Source organism: Ailuropoda melanoleuca, chromosome 16 (genome assembly GCF_002007445.2).
Source record: "Ailuropoda melanoleuca isolate Jingjing chromosome 16, ASM200744v2, whole genome shotgun sequence".
Classification (NCBI taxonomy): Eukaryota; Metazoa; Chordata; class Mammalia; order Carnivora; family Ursidae; genus Ailuropoda; species Ailuropoda melanoleuca.
The window spans coordinates 32,396,266-32,409,836 of NC_048233.1; the positions used below are offsets into that span (position 1 = coordinate 32,396,266).

The 13,571-nt window shown below is 37.7% G+C and overlaps 1 protein-coding gene across 1 annotated transcript in view; it reads left to right on the forward strand.

The window, feature by feature from the left end:
* The first annotated feature begins 649 nt into the window (after nt 1-649).
* Nucleotides 650-13,571, forward strand: part of PDZRN4 (PDZ domain containing ring finger 4) — a 343,334-nt gene continuing 330,412 nt past the window's right edge. Inside the window, 4 exon segments of the mRNA XM_019805130.2 lie at nt 650-998; nt 1,001-1,251; nt 3,701-3,787; nt 5,637-5,744. Coding sequence (XP_019660689.2) covers nt 665-998; nt 1,001-1,251; nt 3,701-3,787; nt 5,637-5,744 — 780 coding nt within the window. The 5' untranslated portion in view covers nt 650-664.

Genomic DNA, 13,571 nt, shown 5'->3' on the forward strand with positions numbered 1-13,571 from the left:
AGGGAGGTGTCCTAGGGCGAGCACCTGGCCTTTTCCCCATCTTCCCTGTCAGTCTTCATCCCGCCTCCCTACACTCACCTGATTTCTGGATCGCGATTTGAGAAGCCTGGCTCTGTAGATAACTCATAGGGATTTTCTAAGGTCGCAGCCACTTAGCTGGTGATTTTGTAGCTAGCTGATTTGAGAGAACAGAAGTGCATGTATTTCAAACACATTTACTGAAGACCCACTGGATGCGGGATGATAATTCACCGGAAAACCGACGGACAAAAATCTTGCTCTCCTTGAGCTTACATTCTGGTGGAATTAAAAGTTGTTTCTCAACATCTGCGCTGTGCCCATTATCAGCTCAGACTGTTCGACTCTCCGCGGACAAAATTTGAAAGAATATAAATTGCAGAGCCGCGAATGAGGCCAAGGGTGGGGTTGGGGGGGGTCACATGAGGTGGCGTCTATTAGCTTCAATACGGCGGAGTCAGGGGACCCATCCAGAGCCTGAAAACTTCAAGCCAAACAAACTCTGGGATCCCAAGCCCCCATCTTTCTCCTCCCCTCCGACAGCCACGGCCACTGCCACGGGAAAGCCGTCTCAGGGGTAGCCCGGGGAGACGGGGCTTCAGAGAAAGTGGACTAGGATTCGCTCCCCCTTCTCCCCCTCCCGACCATGGGCTTTGCCCTGGAGCGCTTCGCCGAAGCGGTGGACCCGGATTTCAAGTGCAAGCTGTGCTGCCAGGTGCTGGAGGAGCCCCTGTGCACGCCGTGCGGACACGTCTTCTGCACCAGCTGCCTGCTGCCCTGGGTGGTGCGGCGGCGCCGGTGCCCGCTGCAGTGCCAGCCCCTGGCGCCGGGCAAGCTGTACCGGGTGCCGCCTCTGCGCAGCCTCATCCAGAAGCTGCGCATCCAGTGCGACTACCGCGCCCGCGGCTGTGGCCGCTCGGTCCGGCTGCACGAGCTGGCGGCGCACGTCGAGCGCTGCTCCTTCCGCCCTGCCCGCCGCCGGCGGCGGGACGGCGTGNGGCCCGCCAGGGCGGGGGCGCGCGCGGGGGGCCGCCGGGCGTCCGCGGCGGGAGCGGGCGGGGACCCGGGCCGCTAGTCCTCGCCTGGAGTCGGCGCGAGAAGGCGCTGCTGGCGCAGCTCTGGGCGCTGCAGGGCGAGGTGCAGCTCACGGCCCGCAGTTACCAGGAGAAGTTCGCCCAGTACATGGCTCACGTCCGCAACTTCGCCAGAGACCTGGGCGGCGGCCACGGCCCGGTAAGCGCAGAGGGATCGGGCACCTGGGCACTGTTTGGGGTGGAAAGAGGACCTCTTCTTTCTGGTACTTTGGGATTCCTTTAGAGGTGACATCCTTCCTTACCGTGAGGTGGGAAGCATCCGCCCGCCCTGACCATACTACATACACTATTAGTACCTTTCGGATGGATCAGTATTGAATTTGAGAAGGATTGTCCCCCTTTCCACTTATATTAGGATTGGAACGAATTAAACAAATTCAATTCCAGCTTTTCGATGGGGAAAGAAGAATTAGGAAAACTCACTTTCCCGCCCCGACCCTTGTTCCCCAACTTTCACTCTCCTGCCCTACCCTCTCTGCCATTTTTTTGTACCTTTGGCCTGTGCCTAAAGCCAATCAGAAAAGGAAAGCCAGGAAGTGAGGACTTCCCGGACCCTGCCTCCCCTCTGCTGCTGCCCCAGCATCCCTGTGGCCTTTTCAGTCACACACCTTTAGCTCTGAACGACTTATTTTTCCTGCCAAACTACCCATATCGGCCACCTTCTACTCAGTGCAGGGGCTATCAGGGATGTGAGAATCCAGGAAAACCTTGAGTTGAGAAATTAACAGATGGGATTTCTTAGACCTGCAGAGTTTTCATTACCCTGACCTTCCCTAAAGAATCCTTCGCTGCCTTGAGATTTCATCATTGGTGGAGTGTGTGTGTCCGTGTGTGTGTTGGGGGGGGGTGGTTTGGGGAACCAAATCTGAGAGCAGCCACATCCATCTGCGGTCAGACTAGCCCTGGGCAGCGGCTGTTTCCCTTCTTTGTCGAAGCTGTTGGCCCAGAACTGTGCTGGTGGACTGCCCGCTTTCAGACTGAGTAAACAAGCCTCTTTGCAGCACCCCGTGTGAAGAGGCTTGTTTATAAAGCTGTTACTTCTCTTCTGGAGGACTTCTGCACAGTGTTTGACATTGTTGGTTGCTGCCATGGTGAGCAGGGATTTAGCAGAACTTGCACTCCATTCAAGGAGCTGTTTTCATTCTTCAGCGTCCTGGGGAGGAGCAACACAGGATGATTCCCGTTTGGGACTGCTTTGCACTGCCTCCAACCCAGGCATTGAGTTTAGAAGCTTCTGTCCTTGAATCTAAAAACAAAAAACAAAACAAAACAACAACAACAAACCCCCCAAAAAACAAACAAAAACAAAAACAACTGAAGTGTGAGGGACTAAAATGTTTCTACTTTGATAAAGGGAAGCACAGTGCTTATTAAAGGCTGGATGCTATCCCTGATTCTTTCTGTATCCTATTTAGAGCCAGGTAAATTTACAAAATGGGAAGACCCAGAGAGAAGCTCAGAAATGTGCTCTGTATTACCAGGTCATGTTTCAAGGTTGTAGGGAAGCCATGGTTGATGGAAAGGAACAGCATCTGGAATTATGTGACAGAGAAGTCCATGCAACAAGTCAAGCTATGATTCTGGAAGTGAGGAAAACTGCCAATGGTTTGCAGACTGTCAGAAGGTTTTTCTATGCTCCTCAGAAGTGTTTTTCCACTACCAGTAGGGGCTGCTGCGGGCACTGCTTGGGAAAAGCTCCTGGGAAGAGGTGGTGATGGTGATAGCAGTGGTGATGGTGCTTATAGAGTTTTACCATGAATTGCCAAATGTAATTTCCTAGGACAGTTAATAATACCCATAGCCATGAATAAACCTTACCTAGTCTGGCACTATTTCATTTTGTATTTAAATTGTTCTTTTTTAATAAACAGATTGTAGATATAATTCCCATTTGTTTTACTATTATCTGGCTGCCAGGAGAAGAAATACAGACTATTTTACTTAACACAAATCCTTTCTTTTTAAAAATCTGTGGGAATTATGCAAAACCAAATTAGAATACTATTGAAAATTAGGATTACTGTAACCTAGATCCTGCATTACAATAACAATCCAAATATTACTGTTGAAAGAATTTTCTCAATAGCTCACTATTTCTTCAATCCTTCAAAATTTTCCAAAGTGAAATTTTTATATAAAATAATTCTGAGATTCTTTATTTTACTCTACTATAAAAAAATAAAGATACCCATAGGGTTACCAGAAATCTGTTTTAAATTACAATGAAGCCAGAATTAGATGGTGTTTTAGAATAAAAGATAGATTGATGTGTGAAAACATAAAACCCTTTAGACATTTTTGAAAATTATATTTTCTCACAAGCACTTTTTTTTAAATTCATATATTCAAACTAAATTTAGGAAGAAATTAACCTTCTCCCAAATTCAACCATCCTTAATTTTAAGGTTTTCTTCTTTTCAAATGTTAATTTATTGACAGTTTTTTTTTTTAAAGGTTTATGGTAGCATCTATTTTTTTCTCTTCTCTTCTCTTCTCTTCTCTTCTCTTCTCTTCTCTTCTCTTCTCTTCTCTTCTCTTCTCTTCTCTCTCTTCATTCTTACCTAGTTATTTTCTCCCTTTTCTTCTAGGATGGAGAACATAAACCATTCACCATCGTGTTAGAAAGAGAAAATGACACGTTGGGATTCAATATTATAGGAGGTCGACCAAATCAGGTAACCTACCTTGTTCATGCATAACTCACTCTTTGATTATAAAATAATAGAAGACAGCTTTCATTCTAGATTTTGAATAAGCTAAACAAGTGGTTTAATCTTTAAAATCATGCTTATGATCAAATATCAGATTCCTTAACGTAAATATTCCAGTATATACCTACATTTTTTTGAGAAAACAAAACAAAAAACCCAGCAACTAACAAACTTGTTCCTCTCTGCTACTTTAGGAAAAAAGAGAGTATGTTTCATAGTTTATTTACATTGTGTAGCCCCATTGGTAAACTTCACAATAAGGTATATAGGCAATTTCTACTTGATAATATTAGGTAACTGGATTGCCTGATTATACCTTCTACTTATTAAGTCAACTTGTCAGTTTTCAGAGGCTAACACAGACCAGACATTTTATAATGCATGTTGATCAATGAAATAAACAGTTAAAATAAGTTGAAATAAGGGATCATTGTTTTCACAGTTATATAAGAAATGCCATGTTGAAGTAGTTGATTTGAAATATTGTTGGCTCAATATTTTCAAATCTTTTATTTAATTGAATGAATAATATTGTCTACATTGATGCCGATTGTTTTCAAAATGCATGAGTTATAAACTTAAACCAGATACTCTGTAGTCGAAAAGTTCTTTTATATCCTTCGAATACTACATCGACTTAATTTTCACCATAACTAGAAAAAGGTGGTAAAGTTTAAGGAAAAAAAAAGCATGTTCTTTAATTTTCTTTATAAGCTGCCATGAAATTCTTGCATCCTGCATTGCACATGTTGTCCAAGGAAACTGTCTTAGAGTTGTTGGCCATATGCTATGTTTAGGTCAGGATGGCAATGACATATTTCCCCCTTACTGTTTAGTATTTCGAAAACCTAGCAACTAATGACTGCTGTGCTTCTGTTTCTAGAACAGTCCCCATTTATTATGAAAAGATAAACGTCTTTTCATCATATCTTTTTTGTTTTTTCTTCCCCTAAGGAATATTTTTATAAAATGCCACTTACATGTTTGACGTTTAGATGACACTGGACATTTTTAAGAGGCTCTTCAGATTCACATTAAGGAAGGCTAATTAAGGAGAAATAATTTTATTTAAACCGCCGTGAAGTAAAATGACATGTAAAATTATTATTATAGTATGTTGGGCATTTTACCTAGATAAGTTTTGCAACATAATTGTTTTCCTGTGACTGGCTGAAGTGTCCTATTTATATTATATCTGTTATATGGTTGAGGTTTAACTAATCATTAGGCTCATTGCACCTGGAAATGTGTAACAATTAAAACCTTGAAAGGGTTCTCTTGCAGTTAGAGTTGATCTTTTGGGATTTTACACTTGAGCAAGCTCCTACTCTCCCCTGTGAATACAGTCAGAGCTATATTTCCAAATCTGTCACATCACTGGCTCAATTATATTTTCAAAACTGTGGCCACATCTCAAACCAAATATATAGTGAGGCTGGATATGCTTTTTGTTTTCTTGTAACCTTTTTTAATTGCTACATCTCTTGAGAAGTAAGAGGTTTTATAAATAATACTTCGAAGCCAGTTGATATCACCTTGTACATACCCTTTCCTCATAGCTTTTTATGTATACTCAAAAACGTGAAGTAAATGGATAATCTTGTCAGAGATGCTGGACTCATTCATTAAAGCTGCCATCTTGATTAATGACTATTTGGTATTAAGTAAGTTAAAATTCAGTGCCAAATCCCCAGCTCAGAGAGAGAGTTGCATGTTTAGGGAGGATTGACAATATTACATTTACTAAATTGTCCTTTAACCAACTAAAATTTTGTTTACATCTTTCTTAATGCTAAGGTTATATTTTTTATAGAATAATAAGAAAGAAACATCAGCAGAAGGAATTTATGTTTCAAAAATTTTGGAAAATGGACCTGCCGACAGAGCAGATGGCCTGGAAATTCATGACAAAATCATTGAGGTAAGACAATAATAGAACACCAATATAAGCCATGGAAGAAATATTTGGGCATTTTCAATTTCCAAATTTATTGTTTTACCTTGGTGTGGTCCTTATTAGAGTACTAACTAGAGTATGTGTGTATCTAGAGTATATATCTAATCTATATCAATTATTAGATCTTAAGATAAAGAATAAATCACCTGAAGTTTCCAAATGTGTTAATGAGTATCTCTGTTTTAATGAACTGCTATCTCTGTGAACTATGAAGATAGTTGTGTGATTATTAAGGAATTAGTTTTATATTATATTTCAAAAGATGATAAATCTCTGCTAAAGAACATTCTTGATGAGGAAATGTTACTGTCTTTGAACTTGTGATTAGTATGTTATATAGAGAGTTTTGAAATTATTTATACAGTACCTTTTACCATTTCTTTAACATGGTTATCTTGTTCATGTGTTTTTCCATGGGAAAAAAAAAAAGCAGCTTTTTTTTTTCCTGTTGTGAAAACCTGGTGGGAACTCTTCATTTTCTCTATTGTGCATTATAGCTATATTGTTATATTGGGAGTTGACAAAGTAAATATAAATAAGTTAGTGAAATCTGGACTGTGATAATGGAATTTTAGGTCACTGCCATTTGCCACCAAAGTGCTTTTGAAATTTTAACTGGTTGAGATAGTATTATTTGGTGTTACTAAAAATGATTAGATTACTTTTATCAGTGTAATTACTTCCAATGTATTAGTAAAGGCATAAATAGGATTTTGGAAGGTTTATTGGACTCTACTATTTTGGAAGTATTTTGTTTATTCTAAATTATATAATCACTAGTGCTGTCTTTCTGAATATCTATATAAAATATCGGGTTGGAGATTTTTTTTTCCTATTAAACTTTGAGTAAAGTTTTATATATTCATTCATCTGTGCATTAAAAAAAGTTGAATTTTGGATAATTTGACCTTGGATAAGAGTAAAGAATGCAGAAGAGCCAATAGCATATTTTGTTTAAAAAAAAAACTCATAACATTTAGAAATTAGCTGACTAGGGACTTTGGGGAAGGGAGAGGAGATGCCCTTTGGCTGAAAAACTGGGTTTTATCTGAAGAGGTTTCTTGTATTAAGATTTTCTCCTTCCAGTTGTATAGCCAAGAAAGTACAGACCTACTTTCACTGATGCTGTCCAGTTTGTCTTGACAATTTGTCCAGTGGAAATATTTACATGCTGCAGTTTGTGTAGTTAAAAATTTTCTATTTCTACTTGTGTTTGGGCAATATGATTTAAAGGGCAACGTAATTTAAACAACAAAAAATTATCCTCACTACTATCTGCCTTATCTCTAAAACATTTTGATCTTTCCAGTTAAATGGAAAATGAATGCCTACATTTGATCCTCTTAGAAAGGCAAATGTAGCTGAATAGATATATTCAGTTAGCACACACACATATACACACACAGAAATACATAATGGGGTTTTAAAAACAATTTATTCTATCTAGGTTACAACGTTATGTGTCATTAACGCATCAAAAAGGAGGAAGAATTTGTTTTTTATATTGTGATATAGCACTTTTCTTAAAAATGCATTTTTTTAATGTGAAGAGATAATTTGATAAAAGCTGTGGTTGATAAATTGAATGCATCTAGACATCTAGCTAATACTATTACCAATATATGTCAAAATAACCTTATTTAAATTGTATAGGGAGCAAAGATCAACCATGTAAAACTAAATTATAATTTATAACTAGCTGCAGTATTATTTCACCTTGACATGCATATATTATCAGTTAACAATGAGCTTGAAATTTGTCTCAATGATAGAAATTTATCAGTATACCTTTCATGCTAGGGTACATTGTAATAGGCATATTTTTGTTATACTTCTCTAAGGGATTCATGTGAACACATTGCAATTGAAAATGAGTTAAGTATGCATATTTTTGGAATGTTGTCTGTTAAATAGCATGAGATATTTTAAAAGGAATATTATTAGAAATCTCTCATATTCAGTTGTTCAGTGATGCCATCAGCTTTTAAAGTGAATAGTTATAAATGTGTGTATGTGTGCTCAGTGATTTGTTTATTGAACTAATTTGATGCGATGGTTTTTTTTTAATTTTTGAACTTGAAATGGCTATGCTGGTTTATAACTGGTGCAGCAAATAAATTTTTTAGTATACAGTACACAGTAGTTCATATATTATGAAACTATCCATATGAGCTAATTGCCACAGTCTGACACATTAGTAAATTCTTTGAATTCTGTGATATGTGACTGGCATAAACAAGAGAAACTGTTAGACAATTCTTTTTTTTTCCACTTATAGTCAAGATATGCTAAAAATATTTTGTCTAGTTAATTGCTTAAAGCACACATTACAACAGGTTTATGAATTGTTCTTATAAAATACGAAAATTTTCTTAAGTCATTCATTTGGAGGGGAAGGTAGATATGTTAAAGGTCTGGTTCTGTTGATAAAGAGATTTTACGAATTCTAATAAAAAATTAGATTTATTTACTAATGTTTAACAAAAGCCAACATCTCTAAAAGTATTATTTTTAAAATAGTCTGCATTCCACTGATGCTGGTCAAATTCAAGAATCATAAAAGAAAAAATCATAGTCGTAAATCCATGTCCTAGTTTTCACATAATACAAAGAAAATTCATTTTTGGAGTCAGTCTGCTTGAGCAAAATTATGTTTAGTAGTTTCTAGATGTTTACACATCCATATTAGTTAAAATACTTTTGGTGTACATTCAGAAAAGAAATCGTTGTGTTATTGGAGTTATGGTATTAGGTGTCAGAGTATCACTGGAGACCAGAAAGGCAGGAGACATTGTTAAAGGCATTTTGAAACATGGCAAAAGTTCACATAGACCGGGAATTCACCACAGTATACATCCAAATAAAAGCATCTTTTGCATGCTGTTTTACACCCTTTCCAGACTCAAAGGAACCACAGAAGAGTCTCGATACCATCAGAGGCTTGGGCACAATTCCGTAAGAGGGCGGCAGCATTACTGTGATTATCATAATGTTAGGGTGCCTGTGGGGTATGTGGGAGTTGAGAATCATAGTTCGCTGCTGTTGTCAGCAGTTAGTCCTCTGTTACTATTCCTGTGATGCTGATAGCAGGCAATACAACCTGAACCCCAGAGAGGGAAAGTGAATAGAAGGGTAGAGAGTCATTGATGGCTCTTTGTTCCCATTTTCTTCTCCCCACCTTTCCCCCATCCCCCAGCGCCTAGCCAGTGCCGGGTGACAGGAAAGTCCACCCTTCTAGCTTCTGGAGACCAGGGAGTAGGGGTGGAGGTCTGTGAAGTCTATGGGAAGAACAATTTGGAGCAGAACGCAGAGTTTTCTGTAGAGTCTATATGAAAGTCTCTTCTATTTATGTAGCTCGAAATTCATAATGACGTGCAGCACACAAGGCATATTCATTTACTTTAGAAACAGTTCCCACATTGAACAATGTCAGTGTCGCGCTTTCTGCAAAGTGCTGAGTGTAGTACTGGCCATGTCTCAACAGGACTTAACCATTCCCACCTGCCAGCCACATGATCTTTTAATTCTGTAATGGTGTATCTTTTGCATTTTCCAGCACTGTGCTGCTAAAGTAAAAATCTTTGATGGTTATCATGTTTATTTGCTGAAGTCTCTGCACAGTTCATTTATAGGTGTTAACACAGGAAATGTAAATGCAGATCAGAGCTAAACATTTAGGAATGCTGTTGAATTGAGTCTACGATGTGCTACCCCTGCGTGTGCTTGATGGCACAGTGGGACTTACTGCCTCATAAAGCGGCCGTGCTAATTTATGTATGCTTAGGAGGGATTTACAAGTTTTGTAGGTCACTTGTAAATCTGGTGGGCAATTAGGGTTTTGATAAATTGCTGTTTAATTTGAAGACGTCACTGAACTCTTCAATAACATATTATTATCATCCCACATTTTTGAAGTGTTTTTTAACTGTCCAAATAACATTGATTGATTGTCTGAAAGAGTTAGGAAAGAACTGAAAGCAATCATGTTAGTGCAATAAAGAACTGTAATTGTAAAGCAATATGTTAGTGCAAGTAAAGCATTTGTAATCATGATTAAATGCTACTTAAATTGACTGCAGGTATTTTGATATAGTTTTCATTATGTAATTGTATCTTTTAACGTATCTTGAAAAGTATGGTGCTGCAGTGGGAGAGCGTGAATCCTGGAATCTAGGAAATCTGGTTAGAATTCCTGTCCTGCCTCTTAAATGTGTGTGACCTTGAGCAAGCCAGTTGTTCCTCAGTTTCTATGCCATTCGTGTTTACTGTGCATGCAAAATGCCTAACACAAGGCAGGTTCTTAAAACAAAATATTATGAGCCTGATGTGTCTCTCAGCTTATGCAAGTAGTTTGCTCTTCAGAACACAGAGACAGTGGGGTCAGGGCTGTTTTCCTTTCTTGGAGAATCTAGGTCACTCTCCCCAACTTTTAGTCATTCCCATTTCTATAGATACAAACATTTGGATGACTAAATGTAGGAAGTTTGAACTCCTGTGTTTTCACATATTCATAGGGACACTTGGATACAAGAAGGGCTGTGGGGATGACTTTGTAACTATGCACTTATGACTTAGTCATTCAACAGATATTTATTAATTGCCTATATGTGCCAGGCAGCATCTCTGTATTACGGAAATAAATAGCAATAAGAGCCATTCTTTGCCCCCAAGTAGCTTGTGGTGTACAGGCCCCATTTTCTGCCTATACCCGGCAAAGCAGGCCTTCATGGGAAGCTGTTTCTTCAGTGGTTACGAACTTAAATGGACATCACCAGCATATCTTAGTGGAATGACATTGTGGGTTTGTCCTAGTTTTCTTGTTCTCCCAGGAGTAAATTCATTTTAAGAAATCATGATGTCGGATTAGTAAAGTAATAGAATCTGAGTTTAAGTCAGCATTGTAGTTTCAGGAAGGAGCGTGGGCTTTGGACTGGGATCTTGGCCTTGAATTGATACTAGGTTATCTCGCAAAGATTTTTCAAAATTTCTTTTTCTCAGTTTCTTTCCTGTAACTATCAGGGTAAAAATAGCTAGTCCCTCACATCTTCTCTATTGATGATCATAGCATTTTGCCATTCTACTGAATTTCCATTACTAATAAGTATTGTTTTATTTTAACTTATAAGGAAAAGGCTAGAAATGTCTTTATACCATCTAGCTTTATTGTGTTAAACATTATTTCATCTATTTTAAATCTATAAGGTATGAGCTTGAGTTTGAGGGATTTTTTTTTTTTTTTGAGTGCTCAGCTTCTGAGTAAGGAAACAGGACCACTGTGTACGTGGGGTCCCTGTCAGAAGGTCTGGGTGGTTCCCATTCTCCTCATCATTCTGTACTACAGAAAACCTCATCGGAGCACCCATAACATTATTTATTTGTTAAGGTAAAACACATGCATACAATGTTGTATTAGTTTCAGGTGTACAACATAATGATTCAATATTTGTGTATATTGCAAAATGACCACCATGATAAATGTCATTGGCATCATCATCATACATGGCTACAGAATTTTTTTTCTCTTATGATGAGAACTTTTGAAATCTGGTCTCTTAGCAGCTTTCAGATATGCAATACAGTGTTATTAACTGTAGTTACCATGCAGTTCATTACATCCCTATGACTTATTTATTTTATAACTAGAAGTTTGTACCTTTTGACTCCTTTCAACCATTTCCCCCATCTCTGGCCACCACCAATCTGTTCTCTGTAGCTATGAGCTTGTTTTGTTTGTTTTTGAGAATTATACAGTATTTGTCTTGCTCTGTCTCACTCGTTTCACTTAGCACAATGCCCTCAGGGTCCATCCATGTTGTTGCACATGGCAAGATTTCATATGTTTTTTGTGGCTGAATAATAACCCACTGCGTGTGTGTATGCATCATATACATGAGTATTACAATTTCTTTATCCATTCATCCATTGATGGAGACTTAGGTTGTTTTTATATCTTGGCTATTGTAGATAATGCTGCAGTGAAGATGGGGTGCATATATGTTTTGAGTTAGTATTTTCATTTTCTTCAGATAAATACCCAGAAATGGAATTGCTGGATCATATAGTAGTTCTGTTTTTAATGTTTTGAGGATCCTCCATATGGTTTTCCATAGTAGCTATAGCACCAATTTATATTCCCATCAGCAGTGCACAAGGGTTCCCCTTTCTCTACAATCTCAACAGCATGTGATCTCTTATCTTTTTGATAACAGCCATTCTAACAGGTGTGAGATGAAATCTCATTGTAGTTTGAAATTGCATTTCCCTGGTGATTTGTGATTTCGAGCATCTTTTCATGTACCTGTTAGTTATTTGTATGTCTTCTTTGAAAAACCCAAAAGGCCTATTCCTATCTCCTGCCCATTTTTTAATCCAATTGTTTATTTTTCATTGTTATTGAGTTTTATGAGTTCTTTATATATTTTGGATATTAACCCCTTACAGATATATGATTTGCCAATATTTTCTCCCATCCCATAGGTTGCCTTTTCATTTTGTTGATGGTTTCCTCTGCTGTGCAGAAGCTTGTTGGTTTGCTGTAATTCCACTTGTTTATTTTTGCTTTTGTTGCCATTGCTTTTGCTATCAAATCCAAAAAATTATTTTCAAGAGCAAAGTCATGGAAATTATCACCTATGTTTTCTTCTAGGAGTATTATGGTTTCAGGTCTAATGTTCAAGCTTTTAATCTACTCTCAGGTAATTTTCATGTATGGTATAAAAAGAGTGGTCCAATTTCATTCTTTTGCAGGTGGCTGTCCAGATTTCCCAGCACCATTTATTGAAGAGAATTTTTATCCCCATTAAGTATTCTTGGATCTTTTCTCTTAATTGACCATATATGCATGGGTTTATTTTTAGGCTCTCTATTCCATTCCATTGATCTATTTGTCTGTTTTTACATCAGTACCATTCTGTTTTGATTACTATAGCTTTGTAATATAGTTTGAAATCAGGGAGTGTGATGCCTCTAGCTTCGTTCCTCTTCTCAAGATTGCTTTGGCTGTTCAGCGTCTTTTACCATTCCATACAAATTTTAGGAGTGATTTTTGTTATTTCTGTGAAAAATGCCATTGGAATTTTGATAAAGATGGTATTGAATCTGTAGACTGCTTTGTGTAGTGTGGACGTTTTAGCAATATTCTTCCAGTTCATGGACACAGAGTATCTTTCCATTTATTTGTATCTTTAATGTTTTTATTACTGTTTTATAGTTTTCAGTGTTTGGGTCTTCTGTTTCCGTGGTTAAGTTTATTCCTAGGTATTTTATTCTTTTTGAAACAATTGTAAGTGGGATTGTTTGGTTGATTTCTTTTTCTGACAGTTTGTTATTAGTACATAGAAACAACAGATTCCTCTGTATTGATTTAGTGTCTTGCAACTTTATTGCATTCATTCATTAATTCTAACAGTTTTTTGGTGGAGTCTTAAGGGTTTTCTATATGTAATATGCCATCTGCAAATAGTGACAGTTGTATTTCTTTCTTTCTAATTTGGATGACTTTAATTCTTTTTCTTGCCTAATTGCTCTGCTAGGACTTCCAGTGCTAAAATAAAAGTTGAATAAAAGTGATGAAAATGGGGATTCTGTCTTGTTCCTTAGCTTAGAGGAGAAGTTTTCAGCCTTCACCACTGAGTGTGCTATAAGCTGTGGGTTGTCATATATGACCTTTATTTGTTGAGGTATGTTTTCTCTGTATCCACTTTGTTGGGTTTTTATCATAAATGGATATTGAATTTTATCAAAGGCTTTTTCTTTTTTTTTTTTTTTTTTTTAATTTTATTTTTTTTTTTT